General features: G+C 44.5%; 2 protein-coding genes and 1 long non-coding RNA gene across 3 annotated transcripts in view; 1 reads left to right on the forward strand and 2 right to left on the reverse strand.

Annotated features, from left to right (window-relative positions):
- Positions 1 to 193: 193 nt before the first annotated feature.
- Positions 194 to 6,392, reverse strand: BRI3BP (BRI3 binding protein). The gene is made up of 3 exons (XM_027689732.1): positions 6,183 to 6,392; positions 5,226 to 5,328; positions 194 to 4,659 (listed from the first exon to the last, which is right to left on the reverse strand). The coding sequence occupies exons 1-3, from the start codon at positions 6,375 to 6,377 to the stop codon at positions 4,241 to 4,243; spliced, it is 717 nt and encodes a 238-aa protein (XP_027545533.1). The 5' UTR covers positions 6,378 to 6,392; the 3' UTR covers positions 194 to 4,240.
- Positions 6,393 to 13,066: 6,674 nt separating this feature from the next.
- LOC113970617 lies at positions 13,067 to 13,856 on the reverse strand. The gene is made up of 2 exons (XR_003535231.1): positions 13,691 to 13,856; positions 13,067 to 13,581 (listed from the first exon to the last, which is right to left on the reverse strand). It is a non-coding gene; the product is annotated as an uncharacterized LOC113970617 (long non-coding RNA).
- Positions 13,857 to 13,973: 117 nt separating this feature from the next.
- Positions 13,974 to 27,677, forward strand: part of AACS (acetoacetyl-CoA synthetase) — a 39,158-nt gene continuing 25,454 nt past the window's right edge. Inside the window, exons 1-4 of the mRNA XM_027689731.1 lie at positions 13,974 to 14,210; positions 17,346 to 17,449; positions 21,044 to 21,164; positions 24,123 to 24,236. Coding sequence (XP_027545532.1) covers positions 14,093 to 14,210; positions 17,346 to 17,449; positions 21,044 to 21,164; positions 24,123 to 24,236 — 457 coding nt within the window. The 5' untranslated portion in view covers positions 13,974 to 14,092. The remainder of the gene's footprint in view (positions 14,211 to 17,345; positions 17,450 to 21,043; positions 21,165 to 24,122; positions 24,237 to 27,677) is intronic.

A 27,677-nucleotide genomic window follows, 5' to 3' on the forward strand; every position in this document is an offset into this window, starting at 1 on the left:
GGGGGCGCGGGGTCTCGCGAGAAGGGGCGGGGCCGGGCGCGCGCAGGCGCGGGGCTGTCCCGCGGGGAGGCCCCGCCCACCCGGCGCTCGAGGGCCCCAGAACCGCGCCGGGACCCCCCCAAACCCTCCCCATCCCACCCCATCCCATCCCGGGATCTCCCAGCCCGCGCAGCCTCACCAGGGACTCGCTGCTCAGTGCAAAGTCTCAGTAAACATTTATTCGAAGCTTTGCCACACAATACCATTAAGTTGATTTGTGAGATTTTTTTGTTCTAACAAATACTGAACTACGGAGTACACGGGTTTGGCTGGTCCGATAATAAATAAATAAAGGCATGTTAAAGCTCGGTAAAAAATGAGTCTGGTACATTTGTAGCTACTTAACAGTATTATCAGCAGAATCTCGTATGTCTCTAGGATTGTATGTCAGAAGTGAACACAGAGCATCTCTTCAGACCAAATCGTTTTCACATGAACAATTGTACAAACTTAAACACTGTGAAAGCTGATGTACAAAACGGTGTGAAATCACTACCATCAGTGCCAACAATGAGTGCTACCACAGCAAATATAACTTCTCATCAAAAGGAAAAGGTTGGTTTTTACATGTGCTGTCATCACAGGTCGATGGAATTATCCAAAAAGTTTAAAATACATGCGGATACAATAAAACCTTTTATTTTCCAACCCAGACAAAGAGAACTCATGGTCACTTATGCCATTAGCTGCCAAATACGGATCAGTACATGAGGCAAATCACACTTAAACACCTCTACACCACCGAAGCTAAGGTTGATACTGGTCTATTTTCCACACTGACGATGCAACGAGTCTTGGAAAAGCAAATCACAATGTGAAAGATGGGCTATAACTACAGCACTGAACTACACCAGGTTTGTACACAGCACTCTGACACCCAAAACCACTGTGAAAGCGCCACATTCCATACAACACATCAGTTATCTACAGTCGGAGGTGCTGCTGCAGACGTCAGCTCTGCAAAGATGGGAAAACACTACAGGAGTTTCAAATATGAGGTCCTAAAGTACACAGGTTTAAACACTCCAGACCCAACGGGATCTCCCATCCTGGACAGCCTGGACCCCCTCATCAGCTGGTTACACGGGGTGATGTTCTTTGCAGGGAAGGTCCACGAGCAGGATCCATTCCGGAGGAGCAGCCAGATGGGATATCCCCACACCCAGCTGGTCTCAGGTCACCTGTGCCCCCTCAGCAGCAGGTCAGGAGGGCCATGGCTGTGGCAGGAGTGCACAGACATCGCTCCCCCCTCTCTGTTTTGCTGGATCCCAGTGAAAAGCGGGAGCTGCGAGGTTTGGTCCAGTCCCATCTCTGCCCCCAGCCCAAGCGAGTCCATCAACTCCCAGTCTTGGTTTGTCCGTGGGTGACAAGGCAAGACCTGCCTGTCTCTGGGACGCTCCTACCAATGGCAATACAAAAGCAGTGCAACCACTGGCACGGGTTCTAAAAAACAGCAAAAACCTCCATGGATAAACTAGATGGCCCGGTATGGAAAATACTTGTAAAAGGTTATTTACAAAAGTTGAAAGAGATTAAATACAATACCACATTCATGTCCCAAAAGCGCTTTCACTACAGTGCATGTTTAAAAATACAGAGCATTTTTAAAGTATATATATATATATATATTGAAGATTAGATTGTGCTTTAAAAAATCATTACTTCTGAATTTGACTAATGTGAAAACTGAGTGCTGGGAAAAATACTGATTAAAAATACCCAATTTTATATATACTACTTTTGACATAACATTTTGCTATACATGGGATGCAAGTAAATATAAAAATACTTTTTTTCAAGCAGCAGGGTGATCAAAATCAAGAGTATTAATATAGGAGGGCTGATCTTACAAAACTAAGATAAATGATTAGAGCAAGACAGGGAGAAACTATAATCCAAATTAACTTTTATATAGTATTTTTAAAGAAATCTTTATAATAGACAACTCTTAATATATAAATGATTCAGTATTTTTAACTTCAACGTTAAATATGGATTACATAAAATACAATCTATGCAAACTGACTCATGCACATAGTCCTAAGAAGGCGATGGAGCCGCTGACACGAGCGAGGTTTGCAGACTTTGGTCCTCAGGCCTCAAATTTAACAAAACACATCAAGACCTGACAAGCTGTGCTAGTCTATTCCTAATTTCCAGGTTGGTGTTTTAGCCCAGTCTTCTGTGCACAACAGTAGGCAAAACTGAGTTTACAGGGAAGACTCTGTAATACTATGGAGAATGAGCTGGAAAAAGGAATACATTGTATTTTATATTTTCAGCTTTACAAAGCGGACTATTTGTTGCCATAGTCCTTATCTGAAGTTGTGAAAACCAGTTATTTTACAACTCTAAATGTTGTATTTCTCAATAAATGGTGTCCAAGGGGATTTACAGGTGACATAAAAAATTAAAATGGATTCCAACCGTGCCAAGTGCATATGAACTTCAACTGTGTTGAACTCAAGTGATCACCGTTCGGAGTAAAGGCCATTAACATGGATTTTAAAAATAACCCCTCATGTAAATGTCACATACAGACCCAAAGAGGTTAGGCAAGTAACACACATTCTAAGAAGAACATTAAACTTCAGCATAAAGAGAAAAATAAATTTGCCCAACAGTTACATTCAGTTAAGCATCACATCCAGCAAAAGTTCTGCCCAACGGAACAAGAGGACAAAGGCCAAGCTGTGCTCAGCTGCCCTGGCCTGTCCTACTGGCACTCACAGGCATGGAGAGGAGAACCTCCTCGTACTTGTTCCCTTGCTTTGTAGCCAGGCCCTATCACAGACCAATTTTTTGTTGCGTTTTTTTAATGTAATTTTAAGTTTAGACCCTATGGAACACGAAGTGCTTCAGCTGTGGTCCATTCCACCTCTCATGGTATCAGTGCTGTGCTCATCACTACGGGTCAATGCTTCCCCTCCCTCCCCACATCTCTATCCTCGAATGCTGTTGTTCCCAGGTCAAACCACGTTCCTGACTTCCTTCCCTGAGGCTACCTTTGTTTCACTGCATTTCAGCAAACCGTTCACATAGCCAGTGATACTCTACCAAGTCAGTCAGTTCTAAGTTACAAATATAGAAATCCTGCAAAATAAAATTGCTTCAAAGCTCCGCCGCTTTGAAATAGAACCGTTTCCTACACCCTCCTCATAAGGTGATTCACTTTCCCCAAAACCTAATGAGGACACAGACTTCAAGCAAAAAGCTCCTATAAAACTATTACAACTTTAGAAAAAAATCCAGATCTTCCTGAAGATAATTTATTGCCGCTTATTGGTCCTGAGAAAGCTTTAAGCAACAATACATTTGCACGTGTTTTAACTGCTGCCTTTTCTGAGAAAGTATGTGGGTCCTGAGATTAAAAATCATGTTTTAGTCTATGCATTTATGCTTGGAAAATGCTTCACTGTGCAGATCAAATATGAATTACAATTTGTCACGCTACGTCTCTTCCCTCTGTGCCAATTCATTAAACCAGATTTCCTTTCAGACACCAAATTAAAGGTCTTGAGATGAAATGCAATGAAAAAATGCCACATGTGTGTTTCTCAATTCCTCCCATTGGACTGGCATTTAAGGACTTCAAATCTTCCTTCTCCCTCATTCCCCACCTCCTATTAAAAGCTATGGTGTGAATTTTTTGGCCTGGATACCAGAAAATTCCTCATCTGATACTCTATGAAAGGCAACTTCAAGGCAATGAAATAAGCCAACAAAAACACAAAAACATTCACAACTTCGAAAAAAATAAAAATGTGGACCCACAGCAGATACTTCTCAATGGAAGTGCTTGGTAGCTTGAGTTTTTTGTTTGTTTTTTTTTAACTTTTAAAGTGTCAAATTTGCATATGTTTAGCTCAATTTCAATATTTGAAAGACTACTCAATTTGCTTTTATAAAAACTTTACAAAAGATGTTTTTAAATGCTTGTAAAAGTAAGCGTTTATCTACTGAGAAAATTCTAGTACTGGATAAAACTCTGAATATACAGCTGAATTTTGTAAATGTTTTTCTTTCTCCTACAAGTTTAATGGCTGAGTGTATAATCTAGATAAACTAGTCTCACACATGATGAAAAGTTATAACTTTGCACACTTTTTACCATGTGACGTTTTTGTTGCTTTGTAACTTTGAATGAGACAGTGCTTAGGAATTTTCTGGAGCTGGTGTACAGTGGTCTGCAGGGGCTGGTTCATTGCTCGCTGCCCCTGTCCAGGTTCTCAATCACCCTGGAAAGGCGGATGCTCAGCAGTCTGATCTGACTCTCCAGGTGGTCCATCTTCTCCTCCAGGCTGCTGTTGTTGTTTCTTCTCCAGTGAAATACAACCGGCCCTGTCATGAAGTAAACGGCGACGACGAAGCAGAGCGGCAGGACGGCGTGTTCCGGATCGCCCTCGTACTTCTGGAGGATGTACACGCACGACAGGGTGAACAGGGCAACCCTCGCAATCCAGAAAAACCGACCAAACAGCATGTGCAGGAGATAGAAGAAGAATCCAAGGAAGAGAGATAGAAACCAATAGGCAAGTAAAATGGCACCGATCAGCAGGAGGGCACGGGTCGGGTTGTTGGCAATTGCTGCTGGGCTGAAATAATGAGTCAGGTTGGAGGCTGAAAAACAAAGGAAAATGTACAGAATGTTAATGAGGGCAGGCTGCAGTGGTACAGGGAGAAACACGAGCACAGCTCCGAAAGGTCAGTCGCCCACAGCAGTGGGGTCATGGCTGTGGTTTCTAAAGTGAGGGGTAAAACTGGTTTATCCGTTTCTGGATGGACCTTCTTCAAATCACTGGCTGACAAGTTCATACTGGGGCTACAGATCCTGCTTTGTAAAAGTTATATTCTAATGGCTCTCAACTGTGTCTTTCCTTCCTCTAGTCCTCCTTGATTTCCCTGCACCATTCCTGGCTGCATGAATCCATCTAATGATGATACCAAGAAATCAACCATGACTTGTAACTCATTTTACAGACATCCTACAGATACACATAGAGAAATGGAATGGTTGAGTTCAGTCTTCTTGTTTGAAGGCACTCATAGCAAAATCAAAGCCAGATAAGCAGATAGAGACACTGCTGATGGATGTTTAATGCAGCATGATAAAATGATTTTCCCATTTGCTTGTAAACACTGACACAAGCTGAGACAGTTCAAGGTTAAACAGGCATCACACTTACCATCAATTCCAAGAACATCTAACAAATCAGTCCATATTCTCCAGAATGTGTCCATTAATACATCCACCCCATTCACAAACCTCTCTGTCAACCTTGAGAAAAACTGAGAAATGAAATCGAAAATTAAAAAAATCCTCAATTCCTAGAAACATACTTTGAGACTTACTAGTCATAAGTAGAATTATAATCCATTAAGCAAGAATTGCAGGTTATTTTGTAGTCCCCAAGGGAAAAAAAGCAATTTTGTAATTTTTTTTAACTCTGTGAATCTTAAATTTGCATATTACAATTATCTTTAGTGTAGGTATTTGGGCATGTAAATGTATACGTTGGCAGCACTTAAAACTGCACTTTATGGGCTTTGCTATTGTTCTGAAGTTTAGAGATAACAAAATCACTAGCAATTGGTAAATCAAACCAGGGAATTAGTTTTATCGAGGAACTGAGAGATGTCCCCAGCAAACGTCTCAAGTGTACTCGTAGGTCAATTTAACAGTATTTATTATTTCTTCCTACTGCCTGAGGGAAGGAGGAACAGAGAATCAGGTCCTGCACGCCCGATTTCCTGCAAGTTCCTACGGCCCCACAAGCGCAGGATGCTCTGCTGATGCGGAGAGACCGGATTTCAGCTGAAGGGCTCCCCACCGACAGCGGGCTGCCCCGGCCGTCTCCCCCGCCTAAAACAACCTTGATTTAGAGATTCCCCTGACAATTTTTCCCAGACTGCCGCAAGCCTCGGCTGCCGTTTCCCTCCGCGAAGCGCCGTTCCAGCCGTTCCGCCGCCTCACCCGCACAACGACGAGGCCGCGGCGGGTCCCACCGCGCCGAGGGGCGACGGGGGAGCGCGGCTGTGCCCCGAGAGCCGCCGGGTCACCCCGGGGAGCGCAGCGAGGAAGCGAAGGAAGCGCGGGAGGTGTGCGGGAGGAGGAGGGGGGGGAGCAGCGCCCGGCGCCTCACCTTCTGCAGGGCCCGCACGTTGTCCTCGCCGAAGAGGCCGCTGACGCCCTGGTAGAGGCCGCTGGCGGCGCGGCGGAGGCTGTTCTGGCGGTCGCCGCCGCGGCCCCGAGCGGCCTCGGCGCCGGGCCCCGCCGAGCCCCAGAGCAGCAGCAGCAGCAGCAGCAGCGAGAGCAGCGCCCGCCGCGCCGCCGCCATGGCCGCCCCGCTGCGCCGCCGCCGCCGCAGCGCCGCCCGCGGGACCCGCGGAGCAACGGCAGCCTGAGGGGCGGCGGGTGAGGCGGGGCGGGGCTCCCCGCGCGGGGACCGATGGAGATCGCGAAACGATCGCTCGGGGTGGGGAAAGATCGCTGAGGGAACGGCGGGGAGCGTGGCCGGCACGTTGAGGTGATCCTACTCCTCTGCTCGGCCCTGCCGAGGCGCGTCTGGAGGGCTGTGCCCAGCGCTGGGCTCCTCTGTACGAGGAAGGTAATGAGCTGCTGGAGAGGGTCCAGCAGAGGCCACAACGGTGGTGAGGGGTCTGGAGCATCTCTCCCATGAGGAGAGATTGCGGGAGCTGGGCATGTTTAGTCTAGAGAAGAGAAAACTGAGAAGGGATCTCAGTAATGTATAGAACTACCTCAAAGGTAGGTGGCAAGAGGATGGTGCCAGGCTCTTTCCAGTGGTGCCCGACCTTTTCCAGTGGTGCCCAGCGACAGGACGAGGAGCGATGGCCATAAACTAAAACACAAGACGTTTCACCTCAACATGAGGAAGAACTTCTTTCCATTGAGGGTGGTAGAGCATTGGAACAGTCTGCCCAGGGAGATCTCCCTCTCTGGAGACATTCAAAACCCACCTGGGTGCATTTCTGTGTCACCTGCTCCAGGCGACCCTGCCTTGACAGGGGGTTTGGACTAGATAATCTCCACATGTTCCTTCCAGCCCTAACTATTCGGTGATTCTGTGATCATCAAGCTCAACCCTTGACCCAACACCACCCTGTCAACTAGACCACAGCACTGAGTGCCACATCCAGTTGTTTCTTGAACACCTTCAGGGATGGGGACTCTACCACCTCCCTGGGCAGCCCCTTCTAATGTTTAATCACCCATTCACTGAAGAAATTCTTCCTGATGTCCAGCTTGAACCTCCCATGGTGCAGTTTGAGGCCGTTTCCTCTTGTCCTGTTGCTGATTGACTGGGGGAAGAGGCTGAACTCCACTTGGCTACAACCTCATTTCAGGGAGTTGTAGAGAGCGATAAGGTCTCCCCTGGGCCTCCTTTTTTCCGGGTTAAACAACACCAGCCCCCTCAGCCACTTCTCATAAGCTCTTAAGAGAGCTTATGGATGTCTCTTAAGAAAGCTTATGGATTACACTATATTAATTTAAATTGTATTTTTTCTCAAAATCAGGAATAACACTATTTTTCACTTATAATAATTCAGGTTGAAATCTCCCTGTGCAGCTCCCCCTGCCCCAAAAGGTCTATTCAAGTCTCTTGCTGTGTCCAGCCTGCCCCAGGGTTTAACTTCTCCCAGTCCATTACCAGTTCCCAGATTTAACCTCTTCCACCATCCCGTCTGTCACAGTATTTATCCAGTTCCAGGCGAAATTTCACATGTAATAATCCACATGGCAATTTTTTTTTCCCTACTGTAAACCAAGGCTTACAGTGTCTCATTTTAGGGTCATTGCTCTTACTGACAGAGCCCTGGATGCTGTCAGGCTTCTTTGCCACAGGGCCCATTGCTGACTTGTGATCAACTTTCTTGGCTCCCCGATCCTCTCCCATGGAGCTTTTAAATTACTCAGCTGTTGGGGCTCTGGAAACTTGTCACAGTCTTTACAGAATACAGAGAGATGCCTTTCCTGCATGGGTATGAAATCTCCTCTGAGGCAATTCTGAGACACAATCCCCAAATGACAAGGGGAATATAGAACTCTCATATCAAAAAAAATGACATCTCTCTTTCCAGTACTCTATCAACTTCACTTTGAGAGATTCTGAAGGATGCTCATGTCCTTCACTCTTGAGAAACTCTGACTCAGATGAAATGCCAAAAGTCAGCACGTTTCATGGTGTGACTCCCCCTTCTGACAGGCTTTGTGTTGATTTTTCCTGACTAACCAGGCTAATAAAAAACCAGCTGGAAAGTGTAGATTAGACAATGTTATCAGGTCCTTCTGTGTAGTGAAGCCTAAGCAGGATGTTGGCAGAGTGAAGTAAGAATCCCCAGGAGATAAAAGAGCACTTCATTGCCTTCAGAGCACATTCTGATTCATCACTAATTGACAGGAACACAATGACTGTGATATAAAAATAGATCCACAGGTCTGTAGTGTAGATTCTGCACCGACTGATGACGTGACTGGGGCAGCAAGTGTTTGCTAAATTGCCCAACAGTAACTTCGAGGCATGAGGGATCCTGATGTCCTCCCCAGAGCTCCTTGGTGAGCTTGGGAAGGTGTAGGCAGCCCGTGCTCATGTCTGTGAACCACTCAGGGTGTTTGCTCTGAAAATTACAGGGCAGATCTCTGCTTTTACTGGCCCCGTCCTGGGGAGTTCTCGCAGAGTCAGGGATGCAGCTTGTAGCTCTTCCAATCTCTGGAATAATTTGAAGTATCTCTTTCCAAATTATTACCCCATGTTCTCAATGTTTAAAGCTCATGGCTTGGCCTAAGCCTGGTAGCTGAGTAGTTGAGTAGACATCTAGAATAGAGACATCTCTGCTATGGCCTTTTTCCCAGTTTTAGTCTGGCCAAAACACTTATTTTCACATTTAGCAGAATGGCCTAGACCTTTCAGCATTTATTTCTATTTGGCCCTGGAAGGGTTGGGCCCAGATCCAGGAAGGTACTTAGAATCTTAGTTGATTTCAGCAGGGTATAGATTTTTTATAGATTTATAAATGGTGCTTTCATTCTTTTTTAAGATGGCCCTGAATTTGCTGATTTGTTAATCCCTGTGTATATTCGGAAGTCTATCTCATGTTCTCCCAAAATGGGTTGGCAACTGATGACAGGCATTTCTGAGGTTCTTATGAGGTTTCTGGTTATCTGCCCTCAGTGTCATGCTGTGCTTATACTCTGAACACACAGTAAATGTCAGCTTCTGGGGCATTTCTTGCATCTAAAGAGCCCCACAGTACAAAAAACCAGAGGTAATTAACTGTCATGAGTGTTGTTTTCTGTGCCAGTTATAATTCTTCAATTTGCTTCCAACTGGCATGGCTTTCTCCGGGTCCCTTTGTGCTGCTTCTGGTCCATTGGGTCTTATATTGGAGAATTTGGGAATGTTGCTATTTCTCTACCTGAGTTTCCATCGTGAGATCCCTTCAAAGTCACTTCTGCAAGTGCCTGTTGTTTCTTTCCATCTGCTCTTTACAGAGTTTCTGAGGCCTTTGGTAGGGTTGGTTGCCTCTGGAAGCCTGCACTCGAGGCTGTCCTTCACATGAGGTCAGGATAATTTGGGACTCTTCCTGGTGTTTAATTGATTTCCTTATCTGTCTCAATGAGCCTATTTCAGGTACATTCAACTCTCCAAATCCACAGCTCTTATGAAATTATGTGGTATTTCACCCTTCTTGTTTAAATAAATGAAATAGCGTCTGCTCAAAGAATACATTGCATCATGGTATGAAATATTGATCTCGGCCACATTGAACCTCTTAATGAGGACAACTATGAGGTTTCCAGAAAGATCCTCTGATGAGGGTCTCACTGTACAGAAGAAGAATGAGTGTGCTTCTCTGTTTCCTCATCTGCACTAGAAACTGTGTAAGATGTCCTACTCAAATAGAGGGATTTAACAACAACTTGAACTGTATTTAGAAGAAATGGGGGTCTGTTTCCTAGATGTCTAAGTTTTAGCAGATCATAGGGCTCTCTTTAAATCATTGTAATGCTGAAAAAAAATGGCATAGCCTTAAAGAAAGCCAAATGGTGTTACTGTGGATCAGTTCTTAACCTCTTTTTTCTTCCTGTCTTTACTACTCACAGTCTCAACCTGTCATAGCTGATTGCTTTATGACCTCTTGTCATTTTAGGCCTTTTCATGTCCTCCCTGTGAGGCTTTTCTTGCAATGTGTCACTGTTTCTTTTCTTGTTTTTTTTCCCTTTCCGTTCTCCTTTCCCTTTAACTTTTATTTTACCTTTCCTTTTCCTTTTTTTCTTTTCCTTTTTATTTTCCCTTTCCTTTCCTTTTTATTTCTTTTTTCCTTTTCTGCAAATGCCTTAGATTTTGATTCTAATTACATGTATCTGATACCACATAGAGGTTGCAGAGATCATGGACATCAAATGAGCCAGAAGTTTCTTATTCTTATCCAGACTTATTAACCAGCTGGTGCATGCTCTGTATATAGGATTTTTTTACAAAATCTTTCCAAAATCTTTATATTTCCTAATCCAAATGTTGGATCAATGGATCATGGTCAGGCCTCAGCATACTGCAGGTATTGCCACGAGCTATTATTACAAAACTTCTATCTCACAGATCCCAGAATTTCATCACTCAAACTCCCAAGTGACTTCAGGTTACCTCAGAGACAATGTGATAGTGCCATCACCAGTGTTATTACTGTTCATCAGCTCTGAAGAATCTTTTGAAAGGCCCCTAATCTAATCTAAAGCAGAAAATATGATCTCATTTTTAACCTTATTACTATTAGCAGGCATAAAGCAAGGCTTAAAAAGATTTGAAAATGGTCAATTCCAGTTAATCTTATTCAGGCTATTTTCCTCCAGCTATCCTAATCTAGTCTCCAAACTAATTGCAGTAGTCACAGCAGTCCTCCTAATGCCCATTTTCTCATTAAAGATTTGTTTAATTTTCCTTCTTCCCATTTTTCCAAAGTCACTTTTGAAAGAGGGAAAAACTGGTTTGGGTAAAGCAAAGCTGGAATGAAAGCAAGGAACCCGGATGCATAACCCACTCTAAGTAAGGATGCAATAGTAAAACTGCTGTTAATAAGATAAAAACACTGTCAGATTTTCCTAAAAGCCCTAGTTTTATCACCAAATCTCAGCACACCCCTTCCTCCCTGAGCTGTAACTGCGTCAGTCCTTTTTAAACATCTTTTTCAGCTCAGCGAGAGGATTTTTGGGTCTTTTCTCAGGTAATTTGGCTGCTCATTTTCTTTTTAGAAGCCCAGGTTGCTCTGGGTGGGGGAAGGCGGCTGTTTTGCTGCTGCTTTTAGGAAGAATTTATTCCCCGAAAGGGTTATTAGGCATTGGAACGGGCTGCCCAGGGAGGTGGTGGAGTCACCGCCCCTGGAGGTTTTCTAGGAAAGCCTGGATGTGGCACTTAGTGCCGTGGTCTGGTTGACAGAGTGGTGTCGGGTCACAGGTTGGACTGATGATTTCAGAGGTCTTTCCCAACCTAACTGATTCTGCGATTCTGTGCATTTTATCTTAAAACGGGCAATTTCGGCATCGCCTCAGCTCTGAGGGGACCCACGGCGGGACCCCCGCCCATCCCGCCGTACGGCATGAGAGCCCTGCTCCCATTGGGCACACCTCCCCCGATCCGGCCGCTCATTGGCCGGCAGAGAGAGGGCCTTGAGAAAGCTGTGCGCCGATTGGTTCTCCGGGGCGCCGGCTCTTCCCCCGTCAGCCCAGCCGCGAGGAGAGCGCGCTCTGGGCTGATGTGGGGCCAGGCACGCCACAGCCAATCAGACGCGCCGACGTCGCGGCCGCCGTGCGCCGCACGGGATCCGTCCGCGGGGCGGGGCCCCGGCCCTGAGGGGCGGTGGCGGGTCACGGAGTTACTGAATCAGTGCATCGATTAGATCGGAAAAGACCCCTGAGAACATCAAGTCCAGTCTATGACTCAACACCACCATATCAACCAGACCGTGGCACTGAGTGCCACAGCCAGTATTTCCTTTCCACCAGGGATGGTGACTCCACGACCTCCTTGGTGGTTCCAATGTCTAATCATTCATTCTGTGGGGAAATTATTGCTAATGTCCAAGCTAAACCTCCCCTAGTGAAGCTTGAGACTATGTCCTCTCATTCTGTCACTTATTGCCTGGGAGAAGAGACCAACTCTGACCTGGCTACAATCTCTTTTTGAGGAGTTGTAGAGAGCGAGAAGGTCCCCCCTGAGCCACCTCTCCTCCAGGCTGAGCCCCCCCAGCTGCTCGTCATAGGACTTGTGCTCCAGACTTTTCACCAGCTCTGTTCCCTTCTCTGGACCTGCTCCAGCACCTCAATGTCCTTCCTGAACTGAGGGGCCCAGAACCGGACACAGCATTCGAGGTGTGGCCTCACCAGTGCCAAGCACAGGAGTCAGTGGGTGGCCTTGTGTCCACCCTCCTGGGCTGTGACCCCCTTGGGGAAAGAGTGGTGGGGGTGCCTTGGTAAAAATGAGGAATCGCAGCTTTGCTTCCAGTCCTGTCCAAAACCTGTCCCAAAGTTCACCTGTATCCCCAGAGCAGGGCAGGCTGTTTGTCAGCTGGGGGTAAATGGTGTAGAGGTCTGAGGTCTGTGGTGGGGCGGGAAGCAAAACCCTCCTGGCTGCTGCCCTGCATGTCCTGTACCAGTGATGTGCCCACACAGGTTAACACTCTGTCAGTGTCATAAACACCTTCACAACACAAAGGGTTAAAAATAAAAGTCGCAGAGAGATAGGTTCTCCAGCCAGTTTCCCCACCACAGGCTGTGGATCCCAAGCCCGCTCCTGTCCTGCCTTCTCCCTTATCTCTTGGCAGGTCTCTGGCTGTGGATTTCACACTTCCATTGACCTCTGAGTGCTGCCAAGGCAAGGGAGGCACGACAGGCAGATAACGTGTCCCTGTTCCACCCCAGCCTCCCCAAGGCCTATAGCTCTGGGGAGAGTTATTTAAAAATATGCCAGATGTAATGTTTGTCTCGAGGCAAATAAACTGTGGATTGTTTAAATCACGTTTCCATGGTCTCCACATTTAATAAAGTATTTGTATTCCGGTAGCACAAAAATCTAAATGAAATTTAGAGCAAGTATACGATCTACTACATGTATTTTGCTTTCATATACAATATGCCTGTATATAATTTACCATCAAACTCCCATCTTTTGAGGCTTCTATGCATTAGAAGCGAAATCATGACCTTGAAAATAAGTTACATAAGCAGCACGGATACCCTGTGGAATTGTTTAGATCGGAAAAGATCTTTAAGATCACCGAATCCAGTAGTGAATTTCACATAGTTAAGTGCTTCATTAATGCCAATTCCTGGCTGAAATCACCGTGACAGCCACTAGCAAAGGTCACACTCGGAAAGCAGAGCAGCAATAGTAGCTTTTAATCCAAGGTGCAAGCTGTGTGGGCAGGGAGCGTTACACAAGCGCAGCTGGGATGGTGAGGCCACGGAGAGACGCATTTCTTGCCTCATTTTTAGGTCAAAGACACTTGTTGAGACTTCTTCAGGCGTCCCTGGGGGTAAAAAAAATAAATAAATAATAGACCGGCGGTGATTTCTCAGAGATCCAGTGAGAAGCGCGAAGCGACGGTTCCTCCCGGTGCCCTCACGGCGTCTGGTGACCTTTAGAGGTGACAGGGACCGAGCGCCGGCTCCCGGGTGTCCGGCGCGCCCGCTCCCCCATTCATTCCGTGCCCGCGCTCCCGGGGCCGGCGAAGCGGGTGACCCCGCACTGCCCGGGCGGGCACCGGCCCGGCCCCGCCGCCCCTCCCGGCCCCAGCTCCCCCCGCTCCCCCGGTCCCCGCCGCCCCTGGGCGGGCGGGGCGGGGCGCGACGCCCCGCACTTTTTTCCCCGCGGCGGAAGGTTACGGAGTGATGCGATCGGCGGCGCCTTAAAGGGTGCGCGCGGAGGAGGGGCCGCAGTCAGCGCTGAGGCGCGGCCGGCGTGTGGGTCTTTAGGGCGGTTCCGCCGTTACCGGAGCCCCGCGGGACGGACGGTGCCTGTCTCGCTCCTCTGCCGCCACCATGTCGCGTGAGCCCGAGATCATGGAGTCGCAGGTGATGTGGGAGCCGGACACCAAGCGCAACACCCACATGGACCGGTTCCGCGCCGCCGTGGCCAGCAGCTACGGGATCCGCCTGGGTGAGCGCAGGGCGGGGGCGGGCGGGCGCTGCTCTGCCTTCTCCGGGCTGGCTTCACTGTGGGGCCGCTGTGGGGCTGGGGACAATCCTTCTGCCCCTCAGGTCTCGCATCCCTTGGGCGCGCGGGCACCCCCCGGCCCAGGAGGGGCACAGTGGTCCAGGCGGGATGCTCTGCTGGAGCCTCAGCCAGAGGCCTCCGGGGCAGCATCCGCTGAGTGTGAAGGTACACGCTGGTGGGAAAGGCAAACAGCCTTATCTGCGGCTGGTGCTGCGGCTGGATGTCAGCCCAGGCAGCGCCGGCATCGCTACCTGCGGCGGCTCCCGGTGTGCAGGGAGCTGCTGGGGCCAGGGGCAGCGCTGGGGTGACTTGGTGTTTTAAAGGGATGTGGGAAGGCGGGATCACTGCCGCTATGGCTGGGAGGTTAGTGTAAGCCTTGCTATGATGCTTTAGCGACATAGATGTGTGAGATTTAAGTTAAGGCCATGTGCATCGTTGATTAGAGAGAGTATGTTTTTGTAATATTCAGGTATGCTGGGAGGTGAAAGGTGACGCCTAAGCTTGTCCGGTGGTGGAAGATAAGGGGTTTTTGCTGTGTATCTGCCAAAGCTTGTGAACTGGGAGCTCTGCTTTGTGCTTGTTCAGGAATACCTGTATGGCTGTAAATAGGTGTGTGTGGTTCTTTGACTTGGAAACAACCTGTCGTCTTTGGGATGAGCTGTGCTTTGAGCAGGAGTTGGACTTCTAGGGGTGTTTTCAACCCAGAACATTAGTTTTTCAATTCTTGCTGACTGTAGGTCATGTCTCCAGGGTATCAGTGGTTCTGGCTGTGTGGGCTCAGCCACATCATGGACGAGGTGAACTTCAGCGCATGTGTGGGTCAAACCCTCCAGTTTTGACTAGCTTGTTTTATGGTGTCTGCTCTTCCTAAGTGTTTGAGGGCCAGGTTGCTTGTGTAGCTTTCCTGTGATCACTTGTCTGATAGGGGATGAAGGCAATAGTTTTGGTAAGTGACCTGAAAGTTTCAGTCCAGTATAGATGTCAGTGGTAGGAGCAGAGACATTCCGGAGTGGTAGCAGCGTAGATAGTGATTCCTGCAGTTCATGTCCAGAAAACAATTCCTGACCTTGATTGCTATGTAGGCAAGCCAGGTCATTATTTGACTGCTGGTGACTTCCCCTGGGAAGGCAAATGTATAGTGTCTAACTCTCCTGCTGGATAGGAAGCAAGTTACTACAGGGTTTTAGCCAACTCCTGAGTGAAATGTGATGTAACTGGTACTCATATGATCAAGAGTGAATGCAGTTTCAGATGGGCTGCCTGTGTTTATGGCTGAAACAACTAGAACTCTTTTCATCCCACTTTGAAGTGGCTTTCTCCATTGGAAAGTGGATTGCTCTGCATAAGTAGAAACCTTTGTCAGCCTCCATTAGGTTTGCACTGGTGTTCACTGGCCTGAGTGCTATTCAACAGCAAAGAATGGATGCTTTATATAACCTTAAGATGTGGACTCTCTGAGGAGAGCTAAGGGCAATATAGCCCTTTAAGCAGCATGGCTCTACCTGGCCCTGAAAATGTAGTAACAAGATGCAATGTTTAACTGCTGAGTAACAGACCTGTGCCCTGAAGGACTTGTGTGCTGATGCTTATATGGAACAAACTGTATAGACAAAACAGAACAAACTGTTCATACTGTGAGAAACCAAATTAGTAGCAGCTTGAGCCTTTTTGCATTTATCAAATTATTTGGAGCATGTGGTGCAGTTTGGTTTTGAAGGGGGAGATGGCAACTTAAGCTCTTCTTGGGTAAAGTTTTATCTCCATGCAGCTGATGTGTGGTGTGCAGGATAGTAACTTGGGTGGAGTGTAAAAAGGGTATGTAGGAGTCTGGGATTGAGGCAATATGTAGGCAAAACATGATTTATGGAGAAGTCTTTGCCTTTGTGTCTATGTCAGTAACACCTATGGAATAATCTCACACTGATGGAAAGGGTTGAGGTGGAATAAAATGTTCAAGGGACAGACTGGGTGAGGAAACTGCTGTAGTGGCCATGTGTAACAGTGCAGAGGTAGTTCTCAATGTTTTTCTCTTATAAAGCTGGAAGGTGTCCTTTTTGTAGGAAGAGGATGCAAACTGGCTTCTGAAGCAATTGGCTGGATAACAGGATGACAAACCAAAGCTAATTGGTGAAAATGCTTCTGAGTGGTTTAGCTGAAAGCATCAAATGGGGCACACAGTTGGCAGAGTAGGTAACTTATTCTCACTGATGGCAGATATTCATATTTAATTGGTTGTTGGCACAGCTTCAGATGGCGTGGACATGATGAGGGAATGTCACTTTCAAGCTGGTGATGTGGCATCAGCTTCAGTTATTCATACTTATAACTGGTTTACACACTGAATTTTGGTATTTAGTTTGAGTTGTGGGGTTTTCTTATGCAGTCCTCAGGTTAATTCATCGGTCTCACAATCATATAAGACTTTAAACATGGAAATGAGGAGTTTATTGCCAGGTCATGCTTTAATATCTAGCTAGTAAACATCTTGTTTCACTTCATTCATGCTTTTTCAGCGTGAAAAGGTAAGCTGAACTCTGTCAGACCCCATATTTACTGAAAGTTAGGCATGCTTCCTCTAACAGTCCTGTTGATACCACAGTTGGACAATGAGTGTCACATAATCCCCGTGTCACTGAGTTCTCAGAGGTCTTTGGCCCCAGACTAGAACCATATAGCAAGTGTCCTTTCTCAGGAAACCTTGTTTATCTTTTGCTGTGTGAACATATCATGTTGATATGATAAGGGAGTGAAAGTGCCAGCAGACGGGACTCTGGCCATTTGATCTTCAGCTGCACTGATGTAGGAGGAAATGCTGAACAGAGTTACTAGGAAAGGTTTCTGTCTCTGTGATGGCAGATAGCTTGTAACAGTCAGGTGAAGGGATGCCACGTGTTCAAGTTCAAGTAGACTCTGCTACAGTCACTTGCCTTGAGCTGAAGTCATCTACTCTGTGTGGTCAGATTTATCTTCCCACTTGTTTTAGCCACAAATTTTCTTTATCCGGGACATCCCTAATTGTAGTTTGTCTGAATTCCTGTAATTATCTGCATGGTGCTGACGCGTATCTATTACTTCCAGCCAACTATGATGACTTATACCAGTGGTCAGTGGAATCCTACTCAGACTTCTGGGCGGAATTCTGGAAGTACAGTAACATCGTATGCTCTCGCCTGTATGATGAGGTAAGTTGAGTGTTTATCTTACAGTAAGTGCAACACAAACAGGAAATAAAGTGGTTTCACACTTGATCTCTTGACCTCTTCTTTGAACTCTAGTGAGTGATATGAGGAATCTCTTAGATGTGAAGTCCTGAACTTCCTTGTGTGGCAGATGGTGGTGTTCTGTTGCTGGTACGCTTTAGGACTGTGAAATCCTCAAGTTTTATTGTTCTAAGCATTTCTGCTGTAGTGTCCTTGTGTTCATGGGCTCTTGCACACATTATTGTTCCTGGCTTCTTGTGAGGAGTCTGCCAATACCTGTCTTCTGCTTTAGGATCGTGCTGGTATAATACCATCATGGTTTTGTAAATGCTGGCGTGCTGTCAAGTTCATGTTTAACTTCCCTGAGTCAGCTTACCTGATAAGCACACCTGTTAGTCTCTGGCTTTGTAGAACTGGTTTTAGAAGCTCTGCAATCAGGCTGGAAATATTTCTGAGGGAATGGTAGTGGTAGAACGCTGTCACAGTGCAATACTAGAGTGTGCCACAGAGTTGCTGTGGAATAAAGGTGACTCTGAAGCTCTTGCAAATGGAGGGCAAAGCTGGAGCCCTTTTATAGTCCTAGTGTAGGATATCAACATCACCCTGTAGTTTTCTATTTGAGGAAGATGATGGATTGATTACTTCAAAAGATTGATGCAGTGGAACCTTCCTGGGACTTAGTGGGGAGGACTAGACTTGTTTCTTAATCCCTGGAGGCCATCTGTTCCAAGAACCCTCAGAGTACTGGCAGTCCTGCAGAAGGGACTGGTAAGTTTCTTTTGAGTTCTCCTTCTGTTTTATGAATTTCTGTACTGATGTGATAGATCAAGTGGTTCTTCCTGCCATGAAACTGCTTTTTCAGGTGTCTTAATGTGACTCACCCTTTAGAAGAGTGAATTCATCAAGAATTTAACAACTAGCCTGCTTTGAAGTGTGTAGTCTGAAGACTGTAAACACTTAATCTTTACATTTTCTATAGATGGTAACTCAAAATCTTGCCAGGTTGAATTTGGATACTGTCCATTTTGTCTACATATTCTGTGCTCCTGACAAGTCTATCCTAAATTTCCACATGAATTCAAATTGTCTTGAGCAAGCTGGACAGCAACACTTGTTCTCTTGCCTTACAGGACTGGTACTCCTGGAAGTCAGTCCCTCCAGATGCCAACAGTGGCTGATGAATTGGAGGGAAACTGGAGCAGGAGATGGTGCCCTAAAATGGATGTTTCCTGGGAATGACTAGCAAGAAGATGGGGATGCTTAGAAAGGCTTTGACTAGATTTCTTGTGAGCTGCAGGCCTGTGTTGTAGTGGTCTTGCTGTGATGTCAGGTCTTGAGACAGGAGAGGGAGGGTCAGCTGGTGGACAAGGACTGCAGAAGATGCTGAGTCACTTGTTATGGATGTTGCTGTTTGCCTTTCCCTCAGTGTCAGCTTCAAGGCTTGACTCCAGCCTTGCTGACTTGCTGTTAGTCCTTGCCATTGGTCCATTCCTGTTGTGTGTCAGGAGGAAAGGAAGGTCACAGTATTTGAGCTGGTCTGTGGTAGCTAAAGAGCTGAGAAGCTTGATTTAAGGTACCTTACAGCTTGATCCTGGCTGTCTATTGGAAGTAAGCATTATGCTTTGAGGTAAATAAGATTTTTCACAAACCAGAGCTAACTCCTTCGTTCCCAGCCAGTGGAACACTTTATACTTGCACAGATAATTCAAAGAAAAACAATAAAATGTTTACATTTTACGTTGTGTACATATAATGTGAGCAACCAGTGTTTTACTTCAAACCTTTACTAAGTTTTAATATTTGATGTAGACATGCTGATGTCAGTCTGTAGCAATTGATATCCCTGTCACTTGTGAAAAGAACATGGATACTTGCAGTGTGCAAAGCTACACTGACATGGCAGCTTTGGCATTGGCTTTTCAAGTTACAAGTAGATGATTTTAAATGAGGAATGTAGAGTCTATTTCTTTTTGCACTGAGAAGCACCTGACAGCTGTTTGTTGGTCCTGTGGAGGGGCCTCTAAGCCAGAGATCAGGTTGTTCATATCACAAAGTACCACTACCAAAGACAGGGTATTAACTAGGAGTTATAGGTGTTACCTGGGGAGAAAATACTGGAGCATCAAGTATTATATGATTTCAGCACCTTGTGCTAGTGGAGCTCTTTGAAGCTCTTGAAGGATTTTTTTTTTCCTCCACTTCAGGAAAAAGTAGTTATGTTGGATCTTGTCCTGGAAAATGTTGAAAACATTCTGCTCACTTTTCTTCAAGCTAAGGAAGTCATAAATGAGTCAGATCTAAGAGCAGCTTCTAATTGATGCAGTAATATATGTTAGTATATAAAAAATATTTCTGCAGCCTGAGTTGATAAAGTGTAAATGTTGTAACTCAATTTTTATTTGTTAGGAGCGAAGAAATCTACATGAGTTCCCATTTTTAGAAAATACACTTGAAATAAAGTAATGCAGTAGAGCACTTCCACATGAGCTTTACCTTGGCTTATAAATTAATTTTAGGATTGCCTCCAGCAATACATACACTGCCCATCTCAAAGCACAAAACCATTGGGTTTTCTGGAATGGGAGGTATTTTGAGCTCTGCCTGGCTTTCAGAAGAGCCTTTCAATTGATTTGAAGGAATGCTGTTTTTATAATGTACGTGTAGTCCACTAGAGAACCTGAGGGTATAAACTGAAGCTTTCAAAAACACAACTCTAAAATAAAGTTTCTATTTAAAGATTTCAAAATACATGTGCTGCTGAGCTGTTGAATTGCTGAGCAGTGGTGCATTTTGGAAGGAGTTTAGACCTTTGGGGCTAATGCTTAGGGGCTCTTTATACCTATTACTGTTTTTAAAGGTATAGGCTTAACTGTGACTGATCAAGGGGTATATTAGTACTTTGAGGCTTTATTAGTTCAAGATGGGAAAGTTATTTCGGCTCAATGTATTTTTGATGGCTTTTCATTGCATTTTTCAGTTCTTTGTATGTCCTAGTCCTAAATGGGGAGTTACTTAATATTGGTTTATTATGTTGTTGGACCCTCTTAATTCTAAAGCATGGAGAATTGGGTACATTTGACTACACAGTTCATTGTTTTGAATTACCATTGTTTGAGTTCCTGATGTTGGTCTCTCTACCCTGTGACTCGTGCTGGGGAAGAGTGGGTGCTCACACCTTCCTAAGAGGGAGGCTGGGGAGTAAGTCCTGTGAGAGAGTTTCCATATACTGCAGCTCAGCCCCTGTGGTCACTGTGGTTTGCCTGTGCCTTGTGGTCTGGATGTTGTCACAGTGGTTTGCTTTGCTTGTGTATTAAAGGCTGGTCCAAAGGTAGAACTGTCAGCAAGGAACTTCATTAAGTTTTGTTGTAATGACGTATTTGCTTGTGACAGTTGACAAATAATTAATCTTTCCAGGCCAATAATTACAGGATTCAGTGTCTGTCTGCCATCTGTAAGCTGGGAGAAATGATTCTTGCCTGATGCAGTCTAAAAAGAGCTTGGAATTAATTAGCTGATTTCTCCGAAAAAGAAACTTATCTTAGAGTTTTCCAGGAATGTATTATGTATTCTTTCCAGGTGGTTGATACATCCAAAAGTATTGCAGATGTCCCGGAATGGTTTAAGGGCAGCCGTCTGAACTATGCAGAGAATCTCCTGAAGCACAAGGACAATGACAAGATTGCACTGTATGCAGCAAGTAAGAAAAAATTACTGCCTTATATTTATTTACAGTTCACAGGGCTAGGCCTTGTGAAACAGCTCTGATAATTGAAACCTTGAAATAAACTGGTTTGGGTGAGGAGAAAAGAGGGTAGTATGACCAGTAACTCTGCACAATCTGTGACACAACTCTGCAAAAAAAAAAACCAGCAAAACATGCTTTTAACACCTACACAGTAGTTGTGCATCGTGTCCTCTGCTAAGGAGCTGCAAGACTCCATTGTTCATTGTTAAGCTACTAAGAAGCATCACTGCTTGGTCAGTCTTATGATAAGGATTAGGTCCAGCAAAGGGGAAGCTCAGAATACAGCTCCCTAAGGAAGCACTCACACACCTGCACAGAAGATAATCTCATCTAACAGATTAGAATCGGGTTTTTAAAGTTACCAAAGTCAGCAGACAAAAAAGTCCCTTCTCTGTATCTCAACATTACCATCCTTATGGCTGTGCACAGATTTTACTACACTTAAATCTTCAGTGTAACCAAAAAATTAAGACTGAGTTTAGTTTTCCAAACAAGTGAAATTGCAAGTCCCCCATGCACATAACTGTCCTTTCTGTATTGTCAAAAGCAGAGTTAATTCATACCTACACCCCATGTAGTCCTTCATATTCCTAAAATAAAAAGCATAGGAAGAGGGTGGGAGGGACAATATCAGCAGCAGTGCCAAAATACTTCCTGAAGGCAAGTGTTTATGACAAATGTGAAATAATACCTCAAATACTGAGTGCTGCTAAACACAGCAGGACCTCAACTACCTTAATGCGGTTGAACACATTCTAAGAAAACTTCATTTCATCTGCCAAGGACTTTCTGTAACTATCTGTATTCCCAGAGCATGTTTGATTGTGTAGGTGTTAAAAGTCTTAGTTTATGATTTCAGATACATAGGAATCAGTTTTACATGTATGTTACTCTTCTGATAGCTGTTTAAAAACAATGCATCACATAAGAATTTAAGTAGGTTTACTGCTGAAGAAATACCTATCAGTTGCATTTTACTGCTTAGATGTATTGAAAGAAACCCTTCTGATCTCATATATGTATAAAATCAGCTACCAGTTCAGAGGGAATGAGGATGTCTGTGACCCAGTTTTGGTGTAATAAGTATTGATTTGGTGAAGTCTGATAGAAATAAGGCTTGTAAAAGGAAGGTGGCTTCAAAGTGATGGACTCATTGCTTTCGGAGTTTGAGATCATTATAAAAGCTTCTTATGTATTATTTAATGGAGGAAAAAAAATCAATGTAGTTAAGTACATCTTGTGGAGCACCTGAAAGCCAAACACTGATTAGTAAGCTGACTCTAAATGTATGTAGAATTGATGTGATTGATTTGTTAATGTTAAAAGCTAAACGTTCAACTTGAGAAAAAGTGGAGTTAAATATTGTCACTTCAAATTACTGAAGGAATTATTATCAGTTTAGTGAATTAACTGCATTTGACATGTGGTTACATTGTCCCTAACAAGAAGCAAGATCTACAGGAAGTCATAGGTTGTACTGGAGATTCACTACTTTGTGTCACATAATCACAGGTGATGACACCAAAAAGAGCAAAATTATTTTCTAGTTGATTATTGAATCAGTACTGGAGTGAACATGTTGGCTCATCTGTGGTGAACAGACTTCCACCTGCATTTCTTTCATGACCTTCTGCTGTGTTTAATCTTCTTAAGACCTCTTAAGTCAGAGTATTTTTTGTTAACCCCATGCTGCTAGGTCAGAGTGGTGGTTTGGGAACCTGGTTTGTGTTCCCTAGGGATGAGTCTGTGGGAGCAATGTGGGTGTTCTAGAGCACAGGAATGCAACTGTAACTTCCCTAAACAATTTCACTTGTTACTGGTTCCTGCAGTGAGTCCTTTTTGTGATTCCCTTCTCCTGGGGCCTTAATCATGAAGCAAGATCAGAGTCCCATTTCCTGTTGTTCTGTGGGAACACAGACTCTCTTGGCAGTCCCTGCTCAGTTTATGAACTACATGTTATGTGGACTTCTGTTGTTTTGCATCATGACCTGCTCCTTTGCTCTGTAAGTCCAAATTTATTGGTATGAAATTCTAGGAAGGCAAAAGATTAAGAAATACTGTTCCCTGTTTAAGGCAGTCAGACTGATGGCAGCTGTTCTGCAAGGACCAGGTAGCAGAGTATGCAGCTCACCCTTCTTGTGACATCCTTGGCATAGGTGTTTCCCTAAGAAGTCCTGGATACTGGAAACAGGACAGGCCAAGTGGTTTGCAGGAGTCACGTTGAGGAAGTACAGGAAGGGACCTTTAAGATGACAAATATTCCCTTTCATAACATTTAGATTTGTTCTTTTTGTTTCACAAGTGATTTATTAACAGCTTATGTAACATCTGACATTCAGTACAAAAGTGAAAACATCCTGCAGATCCTTTCAGAGATGAATGGAGCCCAGGTTAGTTTGTTTGCTTTGTGCTACGTTGGCAAAGGCAGGTGTTTAAAAGCATATTGAAAGTCAGGCCTGTATGTGCATGATTTTCTAGTTAGTGACTTGCTGTAATATAACCTAAACTTGGCAGCTGGATTCTGCTTCCTAGAGCTAATGAGAGAACTGAGCAAAATGGGAAAAATGATGTTATTTCTGTGTTAGAAATTAGCCTTGGTGAGTGCAATCTATTTACCACGGATGCCCCTTGAGTACACACCTTTCTCCAGTGAATATTTTGAGGTTTTTGCAGATGTATCTGTTTTTAGAAATGTCCTTGTGCCTTTTGAATGAATACCACTGATTAATACTTGATTCCCATTAAAAAGAAAAGCAGAAGAGGAACTTAACAAGCAAAAAGTAGAAATATTAGTGGAAACTCTTATCTTAAAATTCCTTTGTATTCTTCCAGAACTAATTGTTTGTACTAGACTCTGCTTATGTTGCAATGCCTAATTTCTGACTGGTTGTTTTAATTTTCTTTTCTCAGGGGAAGGCAAAGAAGAAATCTTGAAAGTTACTTTTGAAGAACTGAGACAAGCTGTAGCTTTGTATGCTGCAGCCATGAGGAAGATGGGAGTAAAAGCAGGAGACAGAGTTGTTGGTGAGTAGTTTTTTTTTAAAGGACAGGAGGTGGAATTTTTTTAAATATGCAAGTGACTAGTTGAGTTATAGAAACCTGAACATGAAATACTATTTCACAGAAACTTTCTAAAGAAAAGGCCCTTATACTGATGTATTTACATTTGTAGGAAATATACTTCTAGAGGGAAGGAACCTGGATTAGCCTGCAGGTTCTCTAGCACTGGAGGGGGAAGGAAAATACCTCATTCAAAGCTTCACTAAGGTCTGCTTCATAAACACTCTGTGGAAGCAGAAGTGAGAGACTTTACATCTCTCTGAGCCTTAACTAACAACGTCTGGCATATCTAGACAGGAGTGGTCTGGGAAATCATGGTCCCAGGTTGGTTGTTCTGGTGCCAGCTGGCAATTCCTGACCCTACAGCCCCAGGTGCTCTGTGAACTGCAGGTCTTGAGTGGACTTTTACTGCCTTGTCCCAGCAGGGCCTTTGGGAGGAATCTCCTCTGGAGCAGTGGCAGTGAACAGCTGGTGGGCAGTAAAGCCTTCAAGCCATACCAGTGTGAAGATCAGTGGTTAGAGCCCTGTGATCCTTTCAGTATCTCACCAGATACTCTGCAGTCATAAGACTGTGATGTAGATTTTTCTCTATAAACAGTTTTTTGTCTTGTGAATGGCTTGTACAGTCCAGGCATGGAAAGGGGTTACTCAAGCTGGTCTCGGTTCATTTATTTCTGAATTGCTGATTTTGATCTTCCAGCTGAGCTGCTTCATCTCTACTTCATGTGCTCTGTAACTCTTTAGTTTTCTCAGCGTAGTGCCAGTCAGAACTGCAATATCCTTGAAGCTCCCTGACTCCTACCTGGAAGTTCTGGTGTGCATATCAATTGTACTACTGGAATCACATGTTTTTGAGCAATACTTGGCCATTATCCCAAGTATGTGTAAATTCTTATGTGATGCAAATCCCAAGTGATGAAACTGTTGGTTTGTTTTCTGCGTATTACAAACTTGAACCTGTATCTTGAAAACCAGAAGGGTGTGTTTTTAAAGCCACAAGTATGACCCGAAAATGTAAAATAAACTCAGAGCTCATTTTACACATATGGTATAAGTATTCTCTGGAACTGGTAACTGAGCACTTAATTATCACAGCTGGTGGCTTGGTTTTTAACACAGAATTAGAGCTAAATCCTTAATTGGGTATGAACCACGCAGTGAAGTTGAGGCTTGTCTGAGTGAAGACTAAGATGCTCTAATTTTGTCTCCATTTTCAATCTTAACACTTATCATGTTCTTATCTGACCACTTGTTGAGGAGCAACAGAGTATGTACTCTGTAGCTGGAGAAAACATACTCTTGAAAACATAGCTGTAGTCTGTGCTGCTAATTATGCTATTATCATGACTTTAGTAACAATTCCTTTTAGTTAATGACTATCTTGTTTAGCACAACTGCCTGGCTGCTGCAGGGACCAGGGATCTGTGTGGAGTGGGGCCCCTTGATCATTTCAATGGCTTAAACATATCTTTATGAACAGCTGCAGCTGGTTTGTGGAAGAAGTCTGGCATTGTAGGCTTGGAGTCCTTACAAAGCCCTGTACTTTTGGTAACAAAAGAGATTAATGAATCTAGGCAGCCTCTTTTCCTTAAAATCACAGTGTGGTTTTGGGCTCAGGTAGAGCTTTTTACATTTGGAGTCTTCATGTGTGTGTTTTCTTCTAGGGAGTTTTTTGCATTCTGCATTTTTCCACTCTGCCCTCTTACCCTGGCTGGGGAGACTCTTTTCCTTGTAATCTTCAGTCAGAGGAATCCGTATCAGTTGAGCTGTTGCACAGTTCCCGTTCCTTCCCTTCCCCTGGTGCCCCTAGTCCCGAGCTCCTGACTCCCTGCTTTGCCTTGGGCAGGAGCCCACATCTAGGGAGAGCTTCCCTGTGAAAGAAATCCAATGGGATTTTTGACAGTAATCTCATTATTTAGATATACACATACATATTTCTTTGCATTGGGTTTCAACTTCTTTCCTGTGTTTCTCTCCTATGCCAGAGGATACTGGCAATCCTTGGAAGAGCTGAACTGTAAAATTGCAATCAAAGACTGAGGCTTCCCAAAACGAGCTGGGCAAGATGCTTGAAGTATTGGGTAGGAAAGTTTGAGTCCTATGCCCTCTTGTGGTATCAAAGGTCAGGCTCTCTGAAGCTTGCCAAAATCCACTGGGATTTAATTTGTTCCGAGATTTATAGCAGATGGCAGAGGGAAGGGTGATTCTTCATGTGGCTTATAGCAGTAACACAGGGCATGCTTCTACTGCTCCTGAAAAATCAGCTTTTAAATAGAAGGGAGATATTCTATTAATTTTATTCCAGCTGCCTAACACTTAGCAAGCCCTTCAGGTTCTGATGCCCTTTGACACTTTCTCTTAACATCTTGAGTTGTTAGAATCACACATGAGAGCTTTTTAATGTTGTTTTCCTGTGGACTTTATCCCCATGCTCTACTGCCTCTAAGACAAGATTACTCTAACTTTTCATTACACTTAACATATCCCCTAGTTTGTTCAATACAATTTGTGGTTGCATCATGACAGTAATAGTATGTTAAAGTTGGAGGTGGGTGAATGTGGGTGGACAGGCAGCGGTGTCAGCACTCTTTCAGCTTGATTTCATCCTAGTCTTCCCTTTCCATCACTAAGGAGATGGCACTTAATAGTAAACATAATTGAAGCAGGTGTGTGGTGAAATATTTCTTCCTCTAAAGATGTCTTGCAGTACTGTCAGTGATGCTTGAGCAGTTGGAAGAGACATAAATGCAAGCTGCACAGATCCACATGTGAGGTACTCCTGGTCTCCCCTTGGCCATCTCTTTGGCGAGTAACAATGACTGAAATAGCAATAAAATAAGCCTGGGAGCATGTTTCTCATCTCTGGATATGTTGCTTCTATTATATCCCTGTAGCCAGCTTTGCTCTGTTACAAGTCAGCAGTTAAAAACAATCTAATCTTCCCCATGTGTTCACACAAAAACATCCTCAACAAAACATGAATGAATAATATTGTTTAAAGCTGGTATTTTATCTATAGTAACTGTATTAGCCCTAGTTGCTTACGTGGGTTTTAAAGCTAGCTTTGTAAGGAGATTAGCATGTTACTAATAGTCTCAGGCCACAGTAATGTTAGGTCCAACTTTAAAGTCCTACAGGAGTATGAAATGATATGTTAACATTGAAAAGGAAAACTGGAAGTCTGGTCTTTGAATTCTCTTCTGTTTGAGGGCTGATGTAGTTCAGTAGTATAAGCCACTGAGATGTTTTAGTTGTAGCTCTCTGTTTCCTTCCTCCTGATGCATTATTTCAATGCTCAATCAAAGTCTCTGATGCAGGGTTTCAGTTCAATTGTTTTTTCATGCAGGTGACTGCAAATGTTTGGGTACCTCTGCTTCTGTATACACATTTCTTCTACCTTATGAA

This window comes from Neopelma chrysocephalum, unplaced genomic scaffold, assembly GCF_003984885.1.
Source record: "Neopelma chrysocephalum unplaced genomic scaffold, ASM398488v2 Primary Assembly neopelma1_77, whole genome shotgun sequence".
Taxonomy (NCBI): domain Eukaryota; kingdom Metazoa; phylum Chordata; class Aves; order Passeriformes; family Pipridae; genus Neopelma; species Neopelma chrysocephalum.